General features: G+C 33.2%; 8 protein-coding genes, 1 non-coding gene and 1 pseudogene across 10 annotated transcripts, besides 7 other annotated features; 5 read left to right on the plus strand and 5 right to left on the minus strand.

Moving 5' to 3' along the window:
* Position 1: 1 nt before the first annotated feature.
* Positions 2-3,382: a mobile genetic element.
* TVAGG3_0842670 (uncharacterized protein) lies at positions 1,521-1,940 on the plus strand (the record flags this gene model as incomplete). The annotated part of the gene is made up of 1 exon (XM_051248912.1): positions 1,521-1,940. The coding sequence occupies one exon, from the start codon at positions 1,521-1,523 to the stop codon at positions 1,938-1,940; it is 420 nt and encodes a 139-aa protein (XP_051084387.1).
* Positions 3,383-3,468: 86 nt separating the features above from the next.
* TVAGG3_0842680 (protein of unknown function, DUF4106 family) lies at positions 3,469-4,290 on the minus strand (the record flags this gene model as incomplete). The annotated part of the gene is made up of 1 exon (XM_051248913.1): positions 3,469-4,290. The coding sequence occupies one exon, from the start codon at positions 4,288-4,290 to the stop codon at positions 3,469-3,471; it is 822 nt and encodes a 273-aa protein (XP_051084388.1).
* Positions 4,291-4,671: 381 nt separating this feature from the next.
* Positions 4,672-5,255, minus strand: TVAGG3_0842690 (protein of unknown function, DUF4106 family; the record flags this gene model as incomplete). The annotated part of the gene is made up of 1 exon (XM_051248914.1): positions 4,672-5,255. A coding segment is annotated over one exon (584 nt), but the record flags the coding sequence as incomplete, so codon positions are not given.
* A 2-nt stretch (positions 5,256-5,257) lies between these two features.
* Positions 5,258-5,512, minus strand: TVAGG3_0842700 (protein of unknown function, DUF4106 family; the record flags this gene model as incomplete). The annotated part of the gene is made up of 1 exon (XM_051248915.1): positions 5,258-5,512. The coding sequence occupies one exon, from the start codon at positions 5,510-5,512 to the stop codon at positions 5,258-5,260; it is 255 nt and encodes an 84-aa protein (XP_051084390.1).
* A 2,724-nt stretch (positions 5,513-8,236) lies between these two features.
* TVAGG3_0842710 lies at positions 8,237-8,354 on the minus strand. Its single transcript has one exon. It is a non-coding gene; the product is annotated as a tRNA-Leu (tRNA).
* Positions 8,355-8,886: 532 nt separating this feature from the next.
* Positions 8,887-9,724: a mobile genetic element.
* Positions 9,725-9,966: 242 nt separating this feature from the next.
* Positions 9,967-10,938: a mobile genetic element.
* A 687-nt stretch (positions 10,939-11,625) lies between these two features.
* Positions 11,626-14,548: a mobile genetic element.
* Positions 14,549-14,688: a mobile genetic element.
* Positions 14,689-15,348: a mobile genetic element.
* A 1,586-nt stretch (positions 15,349-16,934) lies between these two features.
* TVAGG3_0842770 (serine threonine-protein phosphatase family) lies at positions 16,935-17,123 on the plus strand (the record flags this gene model as incomplete). Its single annotated transcript, XM_051248916.1, has 1 exon — positions 16,935-17,123. The coding sequence occupies one exon, from the start codon at positions 16,935-16,937 to the stop codon at positions 17,121-17,123; it is 189 nt and encodes a 62-aa protein (XP_051084391.1).
* A 1,396-nt stretch (positions 17,124-18,519) lies between these two features.
* Positions 18,520-23,014: a mobile genetic element.
* TVAGG3_0842790 lies at positions 18,789-19,647 on the plus strand (annotated as a pseudogene). The gene has a single exon. A coding segment is annotated over exon 1 (859 nt).
* Positions 19,673-20,191, minus strand: TVAGG3_0842800 (uncharacterized protein; the record flags this gene model as incomplete). Its single annotated transcript, XM_051248917.1, has 1 exon — positions 19,673-20,191. The coding sequence occupies one exon, from the start codon at positions 20,189-20,191 to the stop codon at positions 19,673-19,675; it is 519 nt and encodes a 172-aa protein (XP_051084392.1).
* Positions 20,650-21,051, plus strand: TVAGG3_0842810 (uncharacterized protein; the record flags this gene model as incomplete). The annotated part of the gene is made up of 1 exon (XM_051248918.1): positions 20,650-21,051. One exon carries the CDS (start codon positions 20,650-20,652, stop codon positions 21,049-21,051), a length of 402 nt encoding a protein of 133 aa, XP_051084393.1.
* Positions 21,071-21,226, plus strand: TVAGG3_0842820 (uncharacterized protein; the record flags this gene model as incomplete). Its single annotated transcript, XM_051248919.1, has 1 exon — positions 21,071-21,226. The coding sequence occupies one exon, from the start codon at positions 21,071-21,073 to the stop codon at positions 21,224-21,226; it is 156 nt and encodes a 51-aa protein (XP_051084394.1).
* Positions 23,015-23,300: the final 286 nt, after the last annotated feature.

The following is a 23,300-nucleotide window of genomic DNA, read 5'->3' on the forward strand; positions in this document are numbered from 1 at the left end:
TTGCTTTGTTATAGTCTCGATGACACATATTTCTTAACGTTGAAGTCATTAAAAATCTGAAAACGTCATATTCTGTACATTTTATAAAAATAAAATAAAAAAAAATATTTTTTTATTCTTGAGCTATTTGTTGCATTTGTTCCATTTGTTGCATTTGTTGTTCTTGAGCTATTTGTTGTTGAAGTTGTTCTTGTATACAATACTTTCACCAGTTGCATCTTCCAATTCGAAACTTTCTGCCGTCATTGACAAATACATAGGACATAAAAGTTTTACAGGAACAAAGTTTGCGTCAACTAAATTAAGTTTATGTGCCAAAGTGTTTGAGTTTACTAAGCTGAAAACTCTGCATTCGAATGAACAATAGGCAAACCAGCAGAGAAAGTGTTTGTTTATATACGCATAAGTATCTTTTGGTCATAGTAGTTTCTGTCGACATTCGAATAACACTTTGAACCTAAGTTTGAAACAATATATAAAATAGGTGTACTTAAAGTCAATGGAACAGACAAACCTTGTATGACACCTTTTCCTGTTATAGGAAACTGTTGGTAGTAAAAACCAGATATAAGTTTTGTATTATAGCTCATATCGTTTATACTAAACTCAGTCGGACATCCAAACATAATGAAACCTGCTCTAGTTGCAGCACATGTTACATCCGTCCTTAAAGTATTAAATAAGTCAACAAAACCTGTTGGTGGTATATCTGAGTAAGTATCTTCAAAGAAGTATTTTTTACCATTCACAACAACAAAGTCTTCTGGTGTCAAAAGAGCAAAACAGGCTTTAGTCGTCATCGTGTTTAAAGTTAGTTTACAATATCGTCCTTGAGGACTTTGTAAGTTTGTTGTTATAGAATTATATGACTCAGGGTTTTTAGTCGTAATAGTATAAACCACTATGTCTTCTGCCATTTTACTTAGCAAGTAAATTTTAATGAAATGTTGTGGTCGTCAAATATTTTTATGACGTCTGGGAAACTATATTTTAAGTTTCAACGTTTCACCTCCTTTCATAACGTATATCTTGTCAATGACATTATATGAAACACCAACAGCAACTAACGTCGGGTTCTATTTTCTTTGATGTTTATATCGTCTGCCTCTGTCAAAAGTTTCAATAGTTCTTTCAAAATTTCATGAGGTGCGATGACATATGAGTTCACTTTACAGGGTTGTGTTCGACCAAGTTTAACATTATACTAAAGCTTGACAAATCTTCTCCTGAGTTTTAAGTTTGTCTTTAAGTTGTTGGTAGTCGTTTCGAATATCTGCAACAGAACTTAAGTCTCTGCTAACTTCAGGATATGTTGGTTGTTCTTTTACAGGAACATTGTTATACCATCTTCGTCTTCGTATGGTTTCCCCACTTCAACATCTCTTTCTTTGACATTGACAACAACACTTTGACTGTTTGTTTGAGTTGGTGAATTTAACTTCACATCTGCCACCGCCATTAAACCTTTTGAAACACTTACGCTTCTATTTTTCGGAAATGACATTTTACTTAGAATAAAAATGGACGTATTTGAGTATCTCTTCGAATTGAAGCAGAACAAAGTTTACACACACAAACAATACAAATACATTGACAGAATAGTTCTTTATACAAACAATGGAAAATGTTATAGAATAGCAGTCTTTGCTGAACCAAAATATTTTCATAAAGCAAAGAAAGTTGGTATAACTGAAATGGTGAAAGTTCTTGAAGCAGACAAAAATATAACAACAAAACTGACCGATATTTCTAAAGGTAAGTTTTTAATACAATACTATGTCAAAACTGGCGTACTGTCAATATTTGACGGAGAGAAGTCAGTTCAAGAACAACTTACTGACCTGCTGCCAAAATCTGCTCGATGGAAGCTGTCGTTATGCCAATCTGAGGAGCCCCAGCAGGTTTCATCGAACGAATCTTCAAAAGAGCATCTTCCGTGAAAAGTGCTATTGGTTTTGTAAACTTCTTTGCTCAGTTCATCTGGACCGTCTCTGTCACCAGTATATTGTATTTGAACTGTACCAACAGTTGAAATACCACCCATAAAGTCTTCTGAGTCAGCAAATGGAATGCCAAGCCAAAAGTTTGAACGGTCTCCATTTGTATATTGAGTTTTTTGACCTCCTGTATGAGTCCATACTTTCACATATGGCATAATAGAACTTTGCATTTCAGGGTTAATGGTTGTTGTGAAGTTGTTGTTAAAGTTCATAGCATCTAATGTCAAGTTGTATGACCTCATATCCTCAACTGTAGAATATTCTTCTCTTGGATAATATTTGCCATCTATGTTTATATGGTATTTAATACCAGGGTTGTAGAAGCAAGAATAGTCATTTATAGTTCGTCTGAACAGTACAAACATAGTATCTGCATGTTTCATTGCAGTTGTTAAAGCAATATCTGTTCTTGCACCTGGGTCAGCACTTTGGTTTCCAACTTCACCTGCAAAGTCTTTGACAGATATTTGGTGTATAGGGAACATAAGTGGAACTGCAATATATTTGGCAGCTAAAGCATTTGAAATATCTGGGTCCAACATATAGACTGCAAGTCTGCTTTCTATTCTCTTGCATTCAAACTTTTCGCATGTGAACTTAACTGGGTCCCAAGCAGTTCCAGCAGCATTGAAATAATAGTTTACTTCAGTGTTGAGGTTTGAGAAACCAAAGTCTAAGTCAACTTTGTCTTTGCAAAAGTCGGCGAATGACGTTTTATTTGTCCTACTTTACTGTAAGAGTGAATGGGTCTTGTGTTGGTGCAATGACTAAGTTATTTTTGCTTGGAGTAAGTTCGATAGAAATTTTTCCTGCCCAGTTTGGCAAGTATCTTAAAAACCTGAAGATGAGGAAAGATGACAAAGGAACTCTAAGTTTCAGTTTTACTTTGGTTACTGCTGCTGCAGTTTGTCCAGAAAGGTCAACATAAACTCCTGGAACGTTAGGGTCAAGTCTTCTTATTTTCTCAATAGTTGCATACTGGTCTGTTTGTTCTCTAGCTTGTGGTTGTACTGAGTTTCTCAAAGCGAACCATTCATAGTTTGCCCATGTTACTGTTTGAACTAAGTCAGAGTTAGAATATATCTTATATCCCATAAAACTTCTGGAGCATATTGGTATCCGACATAGAAAATTCCATTGCAACCTTTCTTGTCAGACAACTTGGCAGAAGGTTTTATTTCAATGTCTTGTTCCACGTATAAGAATGAGTTGTCAATAGAAATAATATGAAACCTGTCGCAAGCAATATCTACTGTTGTTGAAGAACCTTCTCCAAACTCACCTACGTTTCCATATGAAACAGCAGTTGTATATTCGTAAGTTCCAGGAACTATTTCTGACCTTCTAATGGCATTGTCGCATTCGTTATACCATTCGGAAACATTTCCATTCATAGCATCCAAAACTGTTGGCGTTATATTCTGAGCGGCGTACATTTCATATGAGTAAAAATATAGAATAGTTGGATTTATATGTCATAATAGAACCCACGTGGACCAAGCTTTACTTTCTTCCTGACTGAGTTTTTAACTCTTCTTTTTCCTTCATTGCCCTCTGCTTGAAGTTGTTGCATCTTTGCATTATGTTCATCTAGTATGTTGCAAATTTCCCATGTCCTTTTTGCCTTTTGGCTCTGGTCGCCCATCTCAGGTAACCTATATCCTAGAAAGAGTTTGTCATAGTCTGTATTTGAGTCTTCGCGTATTGTTTGCATGACTCTTTCCTGAGTTTCTGGTTCAAGCTCTTCAAACAGTGCCTGTCCATATGGAATATGCTCGTTTCCAAATATATGTTTTTGTAGCCATTCTGGTTTTCTTTCCATGTTACCAACTATATCTTTTGTGAATGGGAAAGCTTTTACCCAATCTTTCAGTCTTGCGTCGTTTATTTCTGTAGTTGGTTTTATTTTGTCAAGGAACATGTTTTTCAATACTAACATTTCATTTGGTACTGTCCATTTGAGTTTTCTTAAATATTCATCCCTTCTCGGTTCATTGTCTGCAAAGTAAGTTTTTATGACATTTTGCAAACTTTCGTTTGCAAGGTCATGTACAATAGGTTCTCTTCCTTCTCTCTCCCTAACTTTCTTTCTAAACTCTTCACCAAATATACCATCTTTATGGTTCTGTGTAGTTCTTTGAGATAAATGTTCTAGAACGTCAGGTGTTATATTTCCATCAGCCATGTTCATTTCATACTGGTCCAAAATATCTGCATCTTTCATATCTTTCAACGGCATTAAAGCCGCGCTGAAAATACCAGCTATATCTGGTTCACCATTCACTTCCATTGCGTCTACAACTTCTTGGAATTGAGGTTGTAAGTTTATGAACCACCTATCCGAGTTAGCTTTATGACCCATCTCATTGTAGTTCCATCGTCTGCAGAAACAAAAGTAGGTTTGTTTCCATCTTGGCTAGGTTCTGAATGAACTTTAAACAATGTTTCATTTCTATATGTTTTCTTGAAATTTAACCTTTTATCTTCACCGAGTTCATCCGAAGATTGAACGTTAAATGCTCGTAAGTAAAAAGGGTTGTTGTATTTGTGTACATTTTCTTTCAGTGCTTCCATTCTATGCTGAATATTTTCATCTGGTGTTGGAGTCTTTTGTATGTCGGCAAACATTTTTCGATATTCTTCTACTATGTCAGCCGAATTTTTTTTAGACTCTTGGAAAGATTCCATATTCTCCGCATACTCTTGTTGAGGGTCAAGATTTTTCGGCTGTTCCAAATCTTCATCTAGTTCTGTGAAGTTAGTTTCCAAAGGAGTGACTTGTTCGTTTCCTTCAGGCTCTTCTAGCTGTTGTTGCTGAACTATTTCTTCCATGTCTGGTTGTATCTGAACTATTTCTTCCTGTGGAGTTTCTTGTACCTCATCTGCTGGCATTTCATATATTCCGAGACCGTTTTCAACAAGTTCCCTATTTAAGCCATCCGCATTCATAACCCTTTCTTCTTTCGTTCCGTCTCTATTTTTTACGCGTTTCATGAAGATAGTTGAATTATCATTTATCTCTGACACCAAATATCTTGGAGTAAATTCATTCATGTCATTTGGATGATATGCTATTAAATCATATCCCTTAGCGAGCTTGTATTTTCCAGGTTTGAAATTATATCCCATTTGGTGCTGAACCATAAAGCTAAATAGGTTCGGGTCAGTATTTCCTTCCTTGAACTTTCTAATAGCTTCTTTATATCTGTCACTAAAGTCAAGAGTATCTGGGTAACCATAATTTTCCTTAAGCATTTTTAAGAATTCTTGGTTTCCTTGTTCTCTACTTCTTTTATGTCCTTGCTCTGTTTGTGGTTGTTGTGGTGCTGGATTTTGAACTGTTGGTTGCTGTGCTGGTTGTGGAGGTGGTTGTTGTGCAGGGTTTTGAACTGTTGGTTGCTGTGCTGGTTGTGGAGGTGGTTGTTGTGCAGGGTTTTGAACTGTTGGTTGCTGTGCTGGTTGTGGAGGTGGTTGCTGTGTTGGTTTTGGTGCATGCCTGTGTCTGTGTCCATGTGACGATGTAAATGTTTTAGGTAGTCCTGGTGCAGGTGCTTCTCTTGGAGGGTTTGGTGGTATATAGGTTCCACTAGCTAGTATATAAGTTCCACCAGTTGGTATATAAGTTCCACCAGCTGGCACATATGTTCCATCTGCAGCATAATGTCCTACCTGACTTTTCGTTTTTAAGAAAGCATTTACTAGGTCTGTTTTGGTCTGTTGTAACTCTTTTTCTTGACTTTCCACAACAGTTGCTCTAACGGCGTCATAGGCACTTTGAACTGCCTGTCTCGTTGCTGCATCTGTTATTTTCGTTATATTTTGTGCTACTTCTTTTAACTCTTTGTCGAAACCTTCAGACTTCAGTTTCTTTCCAGATGAGAAGTCGTTCACTTGTTTCACCTTACTATGAAGAGCTTCGAAAGCGTTCTTAAAGTCAGCATTTGTTAAAGCTTCATTTGAACTATCTTCATCCGCTTGTATTTTTGTCCTTATTGACCCTATAAGTTGGGCTGCTTTAGCGTTGGCTTGGGCATCTAACCAGTCATTATTAGCTTTTATATATTCTGCACTTTTCATTGCCTTTTGCATGGCTGCGTCGTTATTTTTACTTTCTTGTGCTAAGTTTTCATACTGTACGGTTTGGTTTTGCAACTGTAAAAGTTTTTCTGCCTTTACATTTGCTTCAACTTCTTTTTTATACTCATCGCTATCCATATATGTCTTCAGGGCTTTTTGTTTTATCTCTTCATCTTTCAGTATTTTATATTGAGTAGTATGGTTTTTCAAATTTATGACATCTTGTTCCATTTTTGCTACTTCTGCTGCTTTTTCTGACACTTTTTCGCATATTCCTCTGTACTTAGTTCTTTCAGTTGTTCTTCTTTCTTCTTTTTCTCTACGTTTAACTCATTGAGTTTCTTTGTGTGTCTGTCATATTCTAGTTTCTTTTCGTTTTCACTTATTTGCTTCTGTATGTCTATGTTTGACTTTTTGACATCTGTTATTTGATTTTTGAGTGAACTCAAATTCATTTGACTTTGAGGGTTATATGCTGTTCCGTCTGCAGCTCCACCATAGCCTGCCATTTTCGCTAAAAGTGCCGCTCTTAAACCTCCACTCTGTGCACCAATAACTCGGTTTAAAAGCATAGGGTTGCTTGACATTTGTTGCAACATAGTGGGGTCATTCAGCATTTGTTGTTGCAACTGTTGTTGTGGTGTCAGTTTTACTATTGGATGTTTCAATGCTCTCTTCCTCTTACGTATATTCTTACGTAGCTTACGTGGCATTTTAAGTGAAGTTAAAAAGCGGCTTTTGACAGATGTTTATATGACACTTTCTACCCTCTTGAATTTTCATGAACTTTCTTGTCAATTTTTTGTTGAGACTTCTTCGTAAAGACTTTGTAAAGACTTTCTCATGAACTTTCTTGTCAATTTCTTGTCAATGTTTTGTAAAGTTCTTCATCGTAAAGACTTTGTAAATGACCCAAAAATATATTTTAGGGTAGATGGTTAGATCTAACCTGTTTTCTAACCTCTTTTCTACCCTCGTGAATTTTCATGAACTTTCTTGTCTATGTTTTGTAAAGTTCTTCATCGTAAAGACTTTCTCATGAACTTTCTTGTCTATGTTTTGTAAAGTTCTTCATCGTAAAGACTTTCTCATGAACTTTCTTGTCTATGTTTTGTAAAGTTCTTCATCGTAAAGACTTTGTAAAGACTTTCTCATGAACTTTCTTGTCTATGTTTTGTAAAGTTCTTCATCGTAAAGACTTTGTTGAGAAAGTTCATGAAAATTCAAGAGGGTAGAAATGAGGTTAGAAAACAGGTTAGATCTAACCATCTACCCTAAAATATATTTTTGCCTGATTTACACTCATTGACGATGAAGTTTTGTAATGTTCTTCATCGTAAAGACTTTGTTGAGACTTCCTCATGAACTTTCTTGTCTATGTTTTGTAAAGTTCTTCATCGTAAAGACTTTGTTGAGACTTCCTCATGAACTTTCTTGTCTATGTTTTGTAAAGTTCTTCATCGTAAAGACTTTGTTGAGACTTCCTCATGAACTTTCTTGTCTATGTTTTGTAAAGTTCTTCATCGTAAAGACTTTGTCAAGAACTTTCTTGTCTATGTTTTGTAAAGACTCTTCATCGTAAAGACTTTGTCAAGAACTTTCTTGTCTATGTTTTGTAAAGACTTCTTCATCGTAAAGACTTTGTCAAGAACTTTCTTGTCTATGTTTTGTAAAGACTTCTTCGTAAAGACTTTGTAAAGACTTTCTCATGAACTTTCTTGTCTATGTTTTGTAAAGACTTTGTAAAGACTTTGTTGAGAGTTCATCGTAAAGACTTTGTAAAGACTTCTTCGTAAAGACTTTGTAAAGACTTCTTCGTAAAGACTTTGTAAAGACTTTCTCATGAACTTTCTTGTCTATGTTTTGTAAAGTTCTTCTTCGTAAAGACTTTGTTGAGAGTTCATCGTAAAGACTTTGTAAAGTTCTTCTTCGTAAAGACTTTGTTGAGAGTTCCTCATGAACTTTCTTGTCTATGTTTTGTAAAGTTCTTCTTCGTAAAGACTTTCATTTTATACTAAACATCAACGGGGCTAGAAGGCACGAAGTGCCTGGAAGCCCCACTACCTTTTTTTTTTTTTTTTTTTTTTTTTTTTTAAATATCAAAAAATATCGCTAATATACCTTCCCACACTGAAATATCAAAAAGGAAAAACCAAAAATAGGAGTTCTTGGAGTTGAACCAAGATTTCAGGATTATAAATCTGAACGTTTGATGTAAGAAATCTTACTATCAATACTAAAGATTTTATCTGCGCTCTCCCATTGAGCTAAACCCCTTTACATTTAAAATTTGTCTTCCTGCATATATCAAGGTTTCATTTTCGTCACTTTTAGAGATTCAAACATGTAATGAGTTGTACATATTCTATTTAACAGATGCTTTATTTGAAGATATGTATTATGGCATGTTTTGATTTGATAATATTTTATTTCGAAAGATAATATTCTTTATCAAATTAATGTCTAAATGCAAAAACAATTTGGAAATAGTAGATTATGATTGAATTATGCATTCTTCATCTTGAATGAAAATATATTTCATTGACAATAAGCGATATTCGTTTTTGGAATAAAAATCTCAAATGTCCATAAGCATACGAAACTTCACTATATGTATTTAAATTAAAACAAGAGATATCAAAGAATCATAATTCTCAAATAAACTGGTATAATGTCAGTAAAATGCAGGATTTAATATGGGCTGCATGTTAATGCGAAAAAACATCAAAATTGAGTTAAGCTGCGTGCCGATAAAAGTTGAAATGAGCGGATAGAAAAAGCACGTTATTTTGGATGAAATGTGTAATTGTTATAGACCGAAAATAGATTTTTTCGGTTTTCTCTTCAAATAATTGAAAGAATGATACTATTATAGGTTTATTATATTATATAGCATATAATCATGCTATAGCCGAAAATTATAAGTTTTGAGAAGATTGAATATAACACAAATAAATTTGAATGTAAGTTAAATTGCTTGTTGTTTTTAATAGGCATTTAATGAGAAATCCAATATTGCAAAATTCAAATTGAATGATTGAAAGAACAGAAAAAGTCATTCTTTTCAATTTCGAATATGTTTCATTGTATTTATAATTATACGGCAAATAAGATATTTAAACTTGATTTTTGAAGGAAAATTCACAAAATTGAATAAATTCAAATAATTTTTATTCAAAAATAAACTAGTTATTTGAGTTTAATACTAATTATCTATTCAAACTACAAAGTTTGTAATTTAAAATATTTTGTGAGATCAGATTGAATTAATTCAAGGTTCTTTTCAATTAATATTAATGACCATATTACGCATTTTCGAACATTCTAAACCAAATATATAAAAATGGGAGACGAATGTTAAATTTGCTAGACATGGGGGAGTTGTCTGCAAAGTTTTAGCTCTTATCTCTAACAAAAAATTAATTTTTAAAAAAATGACCGAATACGTTTCACAGCGAGAAAAAAATAAAAGGCAAGATAGAATTTTCTAGACATAAAGAAGTTGTTTACCGAGTTTTAGCTCTTATCTCTAACAAAAAATTAATTTTTAAAAAAATGACCGAATACGTTTCACAGCGAGAAAAAAATAAAAGGCAAGATAGAATTTTCTAGACATAAAGAAGTTGTTTACCGAGTTTTAGCTCTTATCTCTAACAAAAAATTAATTTTTAAAAAAATGACCGAATACGTTTCACAGCGAGAAAAAAATAAAACTTTACACTGATTTTAATTTTCATTTCCAGTCACTTTACTTATTTTTTTTTATTTTTTTCATTTTAATTATCAATTTTTTCATAATACGTTTATTTACGTTACCATTTTCTTTATTCTTTTGAATTCCATACTACACACTTATAGAATATTTTGATTGTTAACGTACTTCATTAGAATGAATCCTTACAAAGGGTATGTCGATCGAATTTACCTAATTGGTATTTCCAATCAGATTGAAAAAGGTAAAATGACATGGGAAGAAGCTTGCACCCATGTTCCCATCGCCCCAACCCTTCAATCAAATGATTTCAAATATTTAGATGTTTCAAAATCTTTTTTACAAAATCAATTTAGCTTACAGAATATCCCATTGCCTAAAGGCAAGAAAGGTCGTAGGGTCAATCCCTACGACCAAATCAAAGCTCTTGCTGTGATACATGACCACTGGGCCTTTCCCTGTGGTCAAACAAAACAATGGAAACGTTTGAAATTACAACAAATTGATGTATCTTATAGAGAAGTACGCAGATACTTCAAAGAAAATCATTTCACCAAGACGCGATTAGAGCATGCCGGGCCAGAAACAGCAGTAAGATATTGGGCGCTTTCACCCAATCTTATCTGGCACGCAGATGTTCATTATTTTAGGGGTGTTCGTGGCCAGTATATTTATGGCATAATCGACGATTTTAGCCGCAAAGTCCTAGCGTGTATACAAATACCAGATATGCTGGCAGCGACGACAGCGAACGTTGCGGCTTCCGCCTTCATTGAATTTGGCGCCCCTTATTGTTTCTGGACCGATAACGGTTCAGAAAATAGGGGAGCCTTTCAAGATCTACTTGATCTTTGGGGCGTCCAATGGCGGCATACAGACTCTCATTCTCCCTACCAAAATGGGAAGATTGAGAGATTCTGGCCGACATTGGAGCGCTGCCAAAGCATTCAGGCTATTCCTGCCTTTATTTGGGAGTACAATAATAACACACCGCATGAAGATCTCCCAATTAATCCATTAACTGGAACAAATTACACGCCAAATCAAATGTATCAGCTGAAACCGAAATACACAAATGCAGATACAGAAAGGTTGTGGCAAATATGGGATACAGATACAGGCATGACCGCTGTTGACACATTCACAGCGTAATAATAAACATAATTTTTTAATTTCATTTTTAACAAGTTTTTTTAAATGTATGTAATGAATAATTCATTAGAATATGATAATGCACATTGTAACAGAATAGAACAATCACCAAATTTTTTTTTGAAATTAAAAAATAAAAGTAAAAAGTATAAAGTAATCTAACCAAAAAAGATATTTAAAAGAATTTTGGAAAAAACAGAATAAGGATAATGATATTATTTTAGATACACAATCGATGTACTGAAGAATAATCCGGTAAAATGATGATATAAAATTAGATTATTTTACAAGTAGCTAAAAGAATAAAACTATAATATAAAATAAATGAAGTTTAATGAAACAATAAAGGTTAAATAAATAATAAAGATTTTTATTTTATATCAGTATTGAGAAGAAGTAACAGCTGACACTTGGTAGACAACTTCTTTATGGCTAGAAAATTCTATCTTGCCTTTTATTTTTTCTCGCTGTGAAACGTATTCGGTCATTTTTTTAAAAATTAATTTTTTGTTAGAGATAAGAGCTAAAACTCGGTAAACAACTTCTTTATGTCTAGAAAATTCTATCTTGCCTTTTATTTTTTTCTCGCTGTGAAACGTATTCGGTCATTTTTTTAAAAATTAATTTTTTGTTAGAGATAAGAGCTAAAACTCGGTAAACAACTTCTTTATGTCTAGAAAATTCGAGATATAAAAATTGCTCACATTTGCTCACATTTTGGCACTTTTTTGTACGTTTGTCAAAAAATTGTGAGGAAGATCTCACAAAAATAGTCAAAATGTGAGCAAATTTTGAGAAGTGCTCACATTTTGACATACGATTATTTTCATACGTTTTTTTGATGAATTCTAATAAAACTTCATTACCACTTTCAGAACGAAGCGTAACTTTTCAGCACGTAACGCTCTATCATGTGTAGTGACATATTATTCAAAAAAACTCAGATTGCTTATCTTATAATAACAATTTCATTAGAAAAAATGCACGATTTCACGCTAAAACTTTGAAGCAATTCTTAAATTCGGATAAAAAATCGATATGTATTACACTTTAAACTTCAAAAAATGGTTCAAAATTTAGACTTAGTTTATCTTAACAATATAGCAGATTTTAAGCCGAACAAGTAGGAGTAATAGAAATAGCTCTTGAAAATAATTACAATTAGTAATATGTAAGTCAAAGTTCGAGTATTCTAATAAATAAACGTTCCGGATTTTCTTTACTACAAGAATCAATACTTAATATATAGAAGCAACAGTAAAAACTTATTAGAGATTCAAAAAGAAAGTTGACTAAAGAGAATCTTTTTATATAAGTAATTTTATTTTTTTGAAATACGAGATCGAATAAACATGTATTTTATTTTATTACTATAATAATACGTTTTTACATAGTAAGAAAGTTTAGAGACTGAAATGAAATTAAAAATTGAGAAAAAAATAAAGCTTTTCTATAAAAATTCATATTAATATATAGTATAATGATATTACAATTTATTGATAGTTGTGTTAGAAAAAAGGTACATTCACTATTTTTGACAAAATTTTAAATTTTCATGGGGTTGTAAATCTTATAATAACTAGATGAATAAGGAATAAATCCCAGTATGATGTGCATCATTATATTAAACACTATATGTAAGGCTGGTGATTCTATTAACACTTATGAAGATCTATAGTATTTGAGCAGATAAATTTGATAATTTCCAAAACTCTTATATTTCAAAATTAAAGTGTGCGAATGCATTTAAATGAGAGCAAAAAGAGATTGATGCTGTTAAAACTATGTGTTAATTTGCAATTATTTCGCATCACAAGAACTACCCAGTAAATTCGGCTATCTTTCTTTGCAATTATTCTCCATTATACATATAATATAATGGTTAGGGTTTGAAGAAAAGTTACTAGAGAATTATTGACTTTTGAAATAATGCAGAATTTTACTTGAAGAAATCATTAATTTATGAGTTCCAAATTGCTAAGCATGACGAAGGATCATTAAATTTGCTACAATTAAATACACTTATTGCAGAATTAAGATTTTTGAAATTAAAAGTTTGAAATATTGCCTTTTTGAATAAAAATTTAAATTTTATTATATAATCATGATAATATCTTATAGAAATTAAAAGAAAATATTTTAAACCATTCAAATATTTTGAATGTCTTATCAATTTAAAATATTAAAAGATAGCTTGATTTTATCATCATTAGTTGTTATCAAAGTTTTCTTCTTTTGATGAACAACAGTAAATGATTTGTTAATTACTTGTCTTCCTTTTTCGCAGCAAAATCGAAAGTTATGATGATAATCTTGCTCTCAATTTTGAAACTCTCTGATTTACAAGTAAGCATTCCTTTGGAAAAGCAGTCCTATTCTGTTTTCAAGATATTTTAAAGCCTCAATTTCATACAATGCGCAGATCTATTCGAAATTGCAAGAACTCTCAAGAAAAATGCAGCAGCAAAGAAGATTCCATAGTTTCTAGCATCAAAAATTTACAACCTTAATACAACAGTTAAAGAGAAGCTCGAAAAGAAAATATTTAACCATAAAGCTGGAAACCATTCGATATCTACTATTGGATCTAATAAAAAGTTAATTATAACATATTTAACATGCTATTTGTTGACTTTGTTCCATTATATTACCATATATACCTTTTTGAAATCTAAAATATTTTTACAATTTTAACCATGTGTTGTTGAAACCATATATCAATCTTAGCTAAAGTATAGTTTATGAGTCTGTCACCATCTAACGTATGAATTTTCAAAAATGTCAAATATGTTCATTTTTTCTGTAGATTCAGCCATAATTTCACGTTGTTATACTATTCAACTATTATTTAATATTTTTATCGATTTAAATATATGATGAGATGCTTAGTTCTCCTGGAAATCGATTTTTAATCGCAATTTTAACTTTCCAAAAAAAATTCAAAAATAAAAATCCCTCTCAATTTTCTAAGTTTTATAACTCGCCAAATCTCTAGCCAAATTTTTTTGGCCCGTATAAATATTGTTTGGCACTATATAGGGATGCTATTTATCATATTTTCATCCCATTTTACTGTTATCCTAGTGAATGTACCTTTGTTAGAAAAAATATACAACTAAAATGTCAGTTTTAAAAAATTTAAAAATTATATTAAAACAATAGTCATTGAGGATGGTTAATTGCAAAAACTCAAGAAACTATCATTATCTCTCTTTGCTTAACACATCTACAACTGGAAACATCATTCCAAATGAAGTTCCTCAGTCTCGTCAAAATTTCTCTCTCATCTACAACAAGCTTAACTCAAAACTCAAGAAACTATCATTATCTCTCTTTGCTTAACACATCTACAACTGGAAACATCATTCCAAATGTTGCATTCAAGAATCCTATTATTATTCTTTCTTTCAATCTTTTATATTTACTCTTTAAATTCTAATATAATATAAATTCTTCATTTCCTTTGTTTAAACTTTTTTCATTTTAATACCATTTTATCAGATAGTAATTTTTGTTTTTCTCTGACCAAAAATCTTCTCAATTTAACTCCACCTTCACAAAAATTCATTGAGTTCTCTCAAAATTCTTGTATTTTTGGTATACTTAAGGGTGCCCTATAGACGATAAACCACCCTCAGAAAAGCACTTTTAAGGCTATTATATTGAGAACTAGAATCTGGATAATTCATTCATTCGAGTTCTAATAAGGTTAATTTTGTGATGTTTACATTATCGTTATAGGGCACCCTTAAAGTATCATCTTCAAATATTTTTTTGGAGAAAATTGACTTTGCATAATATCGTAATACTTTTTAAGGCAGATAGATTTACCGTAAGTTGAAGAACTTTTAATTTGAACAGAAATTATTCAACAAATATTCTTTTTATTTGATCAAGATACGTATACCAATATGATCTACTTGCTAGGGATATGTAGATCACGTTCAGAATTTGCCAAGTTTGGTGAATATCTATGGGATTAGGGACATCTATTTAATTTAAGAACTAAAAATTAGCATAGGCGTATTATGCTGTTACTGAAATATATTTTGGATGTATAAATTTTTACTTAATACTCTTTTATTGTTATCATTTTTAAAGATTTTTTATTATGAGCAAAAAAATGGCAAGACAATAATATATTGTACATGCAATTTATTATTACTGAATAAATTTATCAATCAAATTTGATCACATACAATTTTTACAGATAAATACATTATCTCAAAAAATATCTATATATTAGTATATGTTACACGAAATGTAATAAAATGTATTACTTTGGTTTATCAATTTATAAATAAGAATGAAAATTTGTTATAGCTTTGTTCCAATATTTATTTTTATATATTTAAGTTATCCATTTTACTGTTTTCATTCATATTTATAACAAAATTAGAGTCCTTAAAAAAAAAAAAAAAAAAAAAAAAAAAAGGGAGTGGGGCTTCCAGGCACTTCGTGCCTTCTAGCCCTGAGGATGATTGATATAATGAAGTTCTTATATACGGGTCTTCCAGGAGCTTTTCACAAAATATATATGTTTTCATGTTTTGTCACTTTTCTGTCACTTTTCGGGTAAAAACATTTTTATTATTATATATAAATGAATTTTACAAAACCACCGTTACCCTTCTTTGGAAATAAGAGTAGATGTAAAGATATTCTATTGAGAGAACTTAAGAAACTACCGAATGGTCTAACATTTGTAGACTTGTTCGGTGGAAGTTTCTATATATCTCATTTGTGCCATACAATATTTCCTGACTCAAAGATTATATGCAATGACTTCGACAACTATATGAACCGTCTCAAACATTATTACCAGACACAAACAAAATATTGAAAGAGTTAAAAGAAAAGATACCTATAGGTAAGATGGAACGTATACCATTAGATAAGAAAATACTGTCAGAGAGGTTTTGAAAAAGGCAGAGTATATTGACTGGATAGTATATCTGCTAGACTATTATATAGTGGTGCTATAAGAGTTCATGACATTGAAACACTTATGTCAAAAGTTTTATATCTTAACTATACAAATGTTTTCAAAGAGAACATAGAAAAATATATTGAGGGTATATAGTTTGTGAGATGTCATTGGACAGAGTTGTATGAAAAATATAAAGACAAGGAAAATGTTTTCTTTATAGTGGACCCGCCGTTCTATAACACATGGGATTTTCAATACCAAGTAGACTGGACTTTGAGAGACTCTTTAGAAACTTTAGACGTTTTACATAACCATCCATGCTTTTACTTTACATCCGATAAAAGTGTTTGGAAAGTGTCATGAGATGGTTAGAGGACATACATGACTATGAGTTTAGATACGATAAGATAGAATATGAGAGAGGTCTATAAACTGGAGAAAGTGTCATAACAAAGAAATTTTACTAGTAAGTAAATGTGGTTTGAAATAGGACTACTTGTTTTTAGGTTTTTTCCATTGTGTCATTTACTTATTTGACGTGGCAGAAAGATATAGAGAATATGAAGATGAACCAATGCCTGCAAATGTTCAGCATATGTACTCGTAAGAGATATTTTTATCTAATATTAAATGGACGCACAGAACTTAGCGAATGCACAGCAACCTGGACAACCAAACCCAGAGAATATTCCAAATGAAGTTAGAATACAAACTGCAATGGCAAACTATGGTCAAGTGCCAACAGATGTACAAATGCAAACTGCCATGTCAAATGACGCTGCGTTAGGTTTGCCACCATGGTATGCAAATATGAGATGGAAAGAGTTTTATACAAACCCCGAAGTGGGATATAAACAACTTTATGCAGATGACGCGAACACAGGAGTTGACCCAGAGTATGTTTTCTACCAGAGGAGAAATAGAATGTATGAGCTCCAGTTAAAGAATGCTATGGAACTCAACAGGAAACGTAGAGACTAGGCGGACATTAGATTTTTACATATAGTAAAATGGGTTTCTTTGGTAGAATTGGAAACTTCTTTCGAAATGTTGGAAGAGGTATATGGAATGGAATAAAAACCGTAGGAAGAGGAATTGGAACGGAGTCAAAAATATTGGTAAAAGAGTAGGTCAGTTCGTTGGTATTATACCTAAAGACCCTGAACCAGAAGAACAAGCTCCTGTTATACAACAGCCTGAACCTGCACCACAGTCTAGTTGGCAACCAAATCCAACACCTCAACCGTATTAAAAAATTATATTTTTATCGTTCGATAGTAGTTGTATATGAAACTAAGTTCTAAGTAAAAACGCATGGTATAATGGAATTATTCTTTTTCTTCCATCTGTAGTAAACCATACTTGAAAGTCTGAAATACTTCCACTTGGTGGTTCGTATAACTTTGTAGGTTTTTCGTAAAAGTCATTTGCCAAGCATAAGAAAGAGTTTTGGGCGCCAGAAAATGAAGCATGAACAATAATAGCAGCTGGGTCGAAAACATCTTTAAATAAATATGGTTCATCTCTTGCATATCGACTGTAAATATTTGCTAAAGGAAGTTCGACTTTCTGATTTAACATTCTTTGCAAATAATACCATGACATTGCAGTGAATTCTGTATATATTTGTTCGTCTTTCTTTGGATTGTCTTCGTAGATTTGAAATGACACTTGTGAATTTTGTTTGTCATATACAATTCTCACATAAAGTGTGCTCTCGGTATTTGCATATTCATCAGCATATTTTGCATAACATGAAATTTATTTTATCTTCTATATTTTTTAACGCAGTCTGTAGAGAAGATGAAAGGTCAACTTGTATTAGCTCAATTTCTTCCCACATTTTTCGTTTCCCTTCAGATATATAATCTATATGAAACCTTACAATAAATGGAAAACTTTTATCTTCTACAGACACAAACTTCATTCTACGAAAGCCAATAGCTTTTGTGACGGATGGGTCTCTTAGCCATCTTAACGGGTAGTCAAAACGATAGCCTTCATGCTTTACGGTCTCTGTCTCAAACTTTTGACCGACGTTAGTAAAAAGTTCATCTAATGGTTTAGTTGTAGCAACTCTTGAATTTTCTTTTTCTATTGAAAGCATATTTTATCTAGAATAAAAATGTCGAAAGAAACAGCGTCTATGAGAGAAATACAACACAACCGACAACTCATTTTGCAAGCTCTAAATAAGAACACAACAAACTTTTCAAACTTCTAAGATATCTGAGTCATTGAAAGAAGGAAACTTAAAACTGACATTAAACCCAATGACAGACGAGTTTCTGTTTCAAGACAATAAGAACCATACTGTCTGTGTAAATCCAACAAAAGGAACTTTAAACGAGAAACCTATAGATGAACTTCTTTTGAAAGCAGATGTTGGCAACAAAGCTGACAAAGAGTATGTCATTGAAAAAGTTCAAGAAGAACATGACAGAGCAGATGCAACATATGCAACGAAAGCAGATGTTGACAACAAAGCTGACAAAGAGTATGTCATTGAAAAAGTTCAAGAAGAACATGACAGAGCAGATGCAACATATGCAACAAAAGAACATACTCATCCTGAACTAGCAGACAAAACATATGTTGACAATAAAATGTCAAGTGAAGTGACAAGAGCTGACAAAGAATATTCTAAAAAGACTCATACACATACCATTGCAAATATTACAAACTTACAAGAAACCTTAAACAGGAAAAGTGACGTTGGACATACACATACCATTGCAAATATTACAAACTTACAAGAAACCTTAAACAGAAAAGTGACGTTGGACATACACATACCATTGCAAATATTACAAACTTACAAGAAACCTTAAACAGGAAAAGTGACGTTGGACATACACATACCATTGCAAATATTACAAACTTACAAGAAACCTTAAACAGGAAAAGTGACGTTGGACATACACATACCATTGCAAATATTACAAACTTACAAGAAACCTTAAACAGAAAAGTGACGTTGGACATACACATACCATTGCAAATATTACAAACTTACAAGAAACCTTAAACAGAAAAGTGACGTTGGACATACACATACCATTGCAAATATTACAAACTTACAAGAAACCTTAAACAGGAAAAGTGACGTTGGACATACACACGATTTCTTCGCAACTGTTGGTATAGAAAATATTGAAGGAACGGTTGAAGAAACTGGTGGGGATGTATTAAATTGGAAACCTCCTAACTTTCCACAAGGTTTAACATCGGAGGATGACATAACAACGATGAAATACATTAGATGTAGAAATGTCTATGTCATGGAGGATGAAAAAAAGTTAAATTCACTGCTCAAGATTTATATGATAAGAAAGCTGACAAAACAGAGCTTCAAACGTTAAAGACAGAAATACTTCAAACACTATATCCTATAGGTTCTATTTACACGTCAATGAACTCTACCAAACCAGAAGTAGTACTTGGTTTTGGAACTTGGACTCAAATAGTCGACAGGTTTTTGTATTGTGCAAACTCTTCAAAGGAAACAGGCGGAAGTAAAACGATTTCAGGTGCAAATTTACCTGCGCACAGTCACTACATAAATTTAAGTACATCTGAAGCAGGTTTGCATAGTCATAGATTTTGGGATTGGTCAGGAATGACAAAAGGTAAAGGATATGATGTTAAAGAGGACGTTAAGTTTGCTATAAATTGTTACTGGAGTAACACTGAGGTAGGAGGAAGCCATACACATCGCGTTTCAGGCTATACGCAAACAACGGGACAGAGTAAAGACTACATGCCACCTTACATGACAGTTTACGCATGGTATAGAAATGCTTAGTCGTCATTTTCAACTTCTTTAGCATATTCGTCAGGAGTTGTCTTATATTTGTTAGGAACTGTCTTTGAAAGTATACCACCTTGAACCTTAACAAGTTTGAAACGAGGTCTGACAATAGTAGTTTTATCTTCTGCTTGCAGTCTGTACATTTTGCCATGTTTGCCTAAAACTTCATAATATTCTCTTGTATACTTTCTTCTATTTTTACGAACACGAATGCGAGTACCTGTCGAGTTCCCATTGTTGTCATAGTCAATAGTATTTTCATATGGGTCGCGTTTAGGTATTTCTATTTTTACTTTGTCACCTTTCTGAAGTTTGAAGCCTGGCATTCTTTCTTGTTTGTCTCTTTTGACTAAACTATTAAATATATAGTCTTTCTCTAAGTCAGGGTTGTTTTTCATTTCTTCGGGGGAGTGGTTTCCCAAACCTTTTTGTTTACGGCTATTGTAAATATTTAAAACTTGTCTCATCTTTGCCATGGAGAAATGTCTGTACTTGTCGTCATATGACATTTCATTTGCTTCACCACCTTGTGGTTGGTTTAAGTCTCTTAAGATTTTTATACAACTGTCAATGACACCAAGAGCAGAATGGTTTTGGTCGACAATGAAATATTGGTTTACATTTTTTGAACGCAGATAGTTTTTAATATCGTCTGATTTGAAAGAACTTTCACAGTCAGATGTCAGTTTTGTTGGATGGTATTTGTCAACGAATATTGTCAAAGCAGTTTTCACATCTAAAATATTTTTGGACTGTAATGGTATGGCTTCACAGTATCTTGTGTTTTGACCGACAAATATTAGCCAGTATGGTGGTCCATCTGTTCTAACTCTCGGAATGTTTTCCAAGATATCCATAAACCAAGCATTTGGTGTTGAACTAAAGATTTTTACCATGAGTGCTTTCTTTGTCGCTTTAGAAACATAGGGGTCCTTGTTTGGATTCGTCATTTTTTACCCTATAAGAAATGGGTTTATTTGGCGCATTAGCAGGAGTTGCATCCAGATTTTTGCCCGCAGTGGGAACAATAGCCAGAGGTGTATTTGGAGTTGGAAGGAAGATTTTGAGTACATTAGGTATACTTAAAGAGAAAGCACAACCTATTATACAAACTGTACAGAAAGGTTGGGATGTAGCACGAGATGCAGCAAATCTTATTCCAAATCCTGAAACAAGAGGAAAAGTTCAAGGATGGATGGACAATGTAGGAAGACAAGCAGGAAACTATTATAACAAAGCAAATGACTACTATAACCAAGCAGGACACTATATGGACCAAGGTGAAAGATTCTTTAACAGAGGATATAACCATGCACAACAATGGGTAAACAACAACCAACCTCAACCGCCTCAAACTTGGGGAATGTAAAATTTTTTACTGAGATGAAATGAACAATACAGCATTGAGACAAATGGGCTCAAGATGGATTTGTCGGCTTCCAGCAGTTACACAACCACGTGTTTGTCAAGTTCTTCCTATACCTCAAGAAGTTTTAGACCGACTTAAAAAACCTAAACAACCAGTTGAAAACAAACCAAACTAAAATTTTTTACTGAGATGAAATGACCGAAGAAGTTGAAACGGTAGATTTGACACCACAAACAAAAAGTTCAGAACCATTGTCAAAACCTGTCAAAGAACTTACAGATGAAGAAAAAAATTCAATAATAGAAAGTGCCAGGTCTGGAAATACAAACCCTAACTATAAAGTCACTTTTCATAGAAATGGAACGGCTAGTATCTCAAAAAAGAAACAGACTCTCACAAATAAAATATTGAAGTCTGAAGGAGCTTTCGAGACAACAGATGGAAAAGTTTACTTCACTGACCAACAGTTCATTATAGAACATCTCATTGACTTAGAGTCGAAATATTCTAAACTTTACAACAAACACAAAAAGTTGAAAGGAAAACAAAAACAAATGGCATATGATATTTATGAAGATGTTGACGACACAACTGTTCCTGCAGGTGAGGTAAAGTCAGAGGAACCGAAAAGAAAAACCGATAGAAGAAGAGAAACCAAAAACTGAAAGATAAACCAAAACAAAGTTTAGTTTCGCAAACTAAACCAAGTCAACCTTCATTAGCTGGTATGGAGTTTGGCGCAAAGACTTATGGCAGCGGCGTTACGTAAAGGTAAAGAAAAAACATTTTTTATTTTTTATAAAAATGCCCCCATTATATAGAATGGATAGAAAATCTGCTAGAATTAAAAGCAGGTTAGAAAAGATAGTGGTTGGAAAAGTTTCGAAGAAGTTTAAATATAGGAAGGGAAGACGCCATAAAAGTCTATGACAAACTGTCTGGTCTTCGCTATTGAAATGGCTTGAACAGCGACGCGCAAACTATCCAAACAGATTAGAGAGGTTAGAAGAAGAACGTCTTATGGACATGCTTCGAGAGTTAGTGAACTCAAGTTGAAGGACACAGACGGCTTTGCCAGATTCTACTGGAAACATGACGAACAATTGCATCCTTTGAGAAGGAAAAAAGGAAAAGGTGAAGACGCACATGCTCCCATGAAAAGAACAAAGAATGCATATGATAAGTACGCGTGAAGTTAGAGTATAATTACATCTGGTCGAACCTTTACAGTAAAGCTTTGAACGAAGCGCAAAGAACATAAGAAGGCTTCATGGGAGCTACTAAGCTGGCCAATTCAATGATGGAAATTTAAAGAAATGAGGATACAATCTCAGATTGACCATAACAGATTTCGATGGTCACACTTACATATGCACATGGCAATGTCACAACAGCTGCAATGCTTCTTGAGCTTTCAAAGACTACAAAGATGAGAACAAAATGGTTGACTCCGACTTCAGTACATTTTGAATCGCAATTGAAAGCGACATTGCCTAATGTGGTAAAATTTGAATGGCTACCGAACCGACCCTCATAGCAGTCAGACAAGCATGCTGGATACTTCCCGTTCATAAATAAGTTGGAACATTGACTATGACAAGGCTATGGGAATTACAATTCAATTAGCAAACAATTGTCAATGAACTTGCATTCTTACATGTCTCAGTGACTCTCGGTCTTGTTACAGCCTATGAGAAGTATGAAATATCTTGAGTCATGCGTGTAAGACAAGGTACACTCTCAGAGCTCAATTGGCAAAATTTGCAACCGTTGGCAAATGTCAATATCCCGAGTCAACATTTCCGACTGAGAATAGCGTTCTTCACATGACGACTACTGTTGTTTGAACAAAGACTTACCATGGTTGAAGATTGTAATTGTCCACACACACTTCAATGTTGAACCGAAATGTTCCTTAGCCAAAACCCATTGTTCGGAAATGGCAAGTTGCAACATTGTCAGAAGCTTAAACAATTCTTTTTCGAGAAAAGGTCTCTTGGTTGACACAATTCCAGAATGACAAGTGACTAGAAGTTTTGCTCCAAAGATAGACGAAAACACAATCTTTTCACTGTTAGCACAGCACCAAAAGTTGTTCCAGGACAAAGTTCTAAGTACAAAAGAAGTACAGACAGTTCCAAATAGGAGTTGGATTTGTTCGGCAGACCAACCTGAACCAGAAGCAACTATCCAATGAGGTTTGCAAGAACTTCAAAGATGCTGATAAAAAGAAACACTTCCATTGAGGC

Source organism: Trichomonas vaginalis, chromosome VI (assembly GCF_026262505.1).
Source record: "Trichomonas vaginalis G3 chromosome VI, whole genome shotgun sequence".
NCBI lineage: Eukaryota > Parabasalia > Trichomonadida > Trichomonadidae > Trichomonas > Trichomonas vaginalis.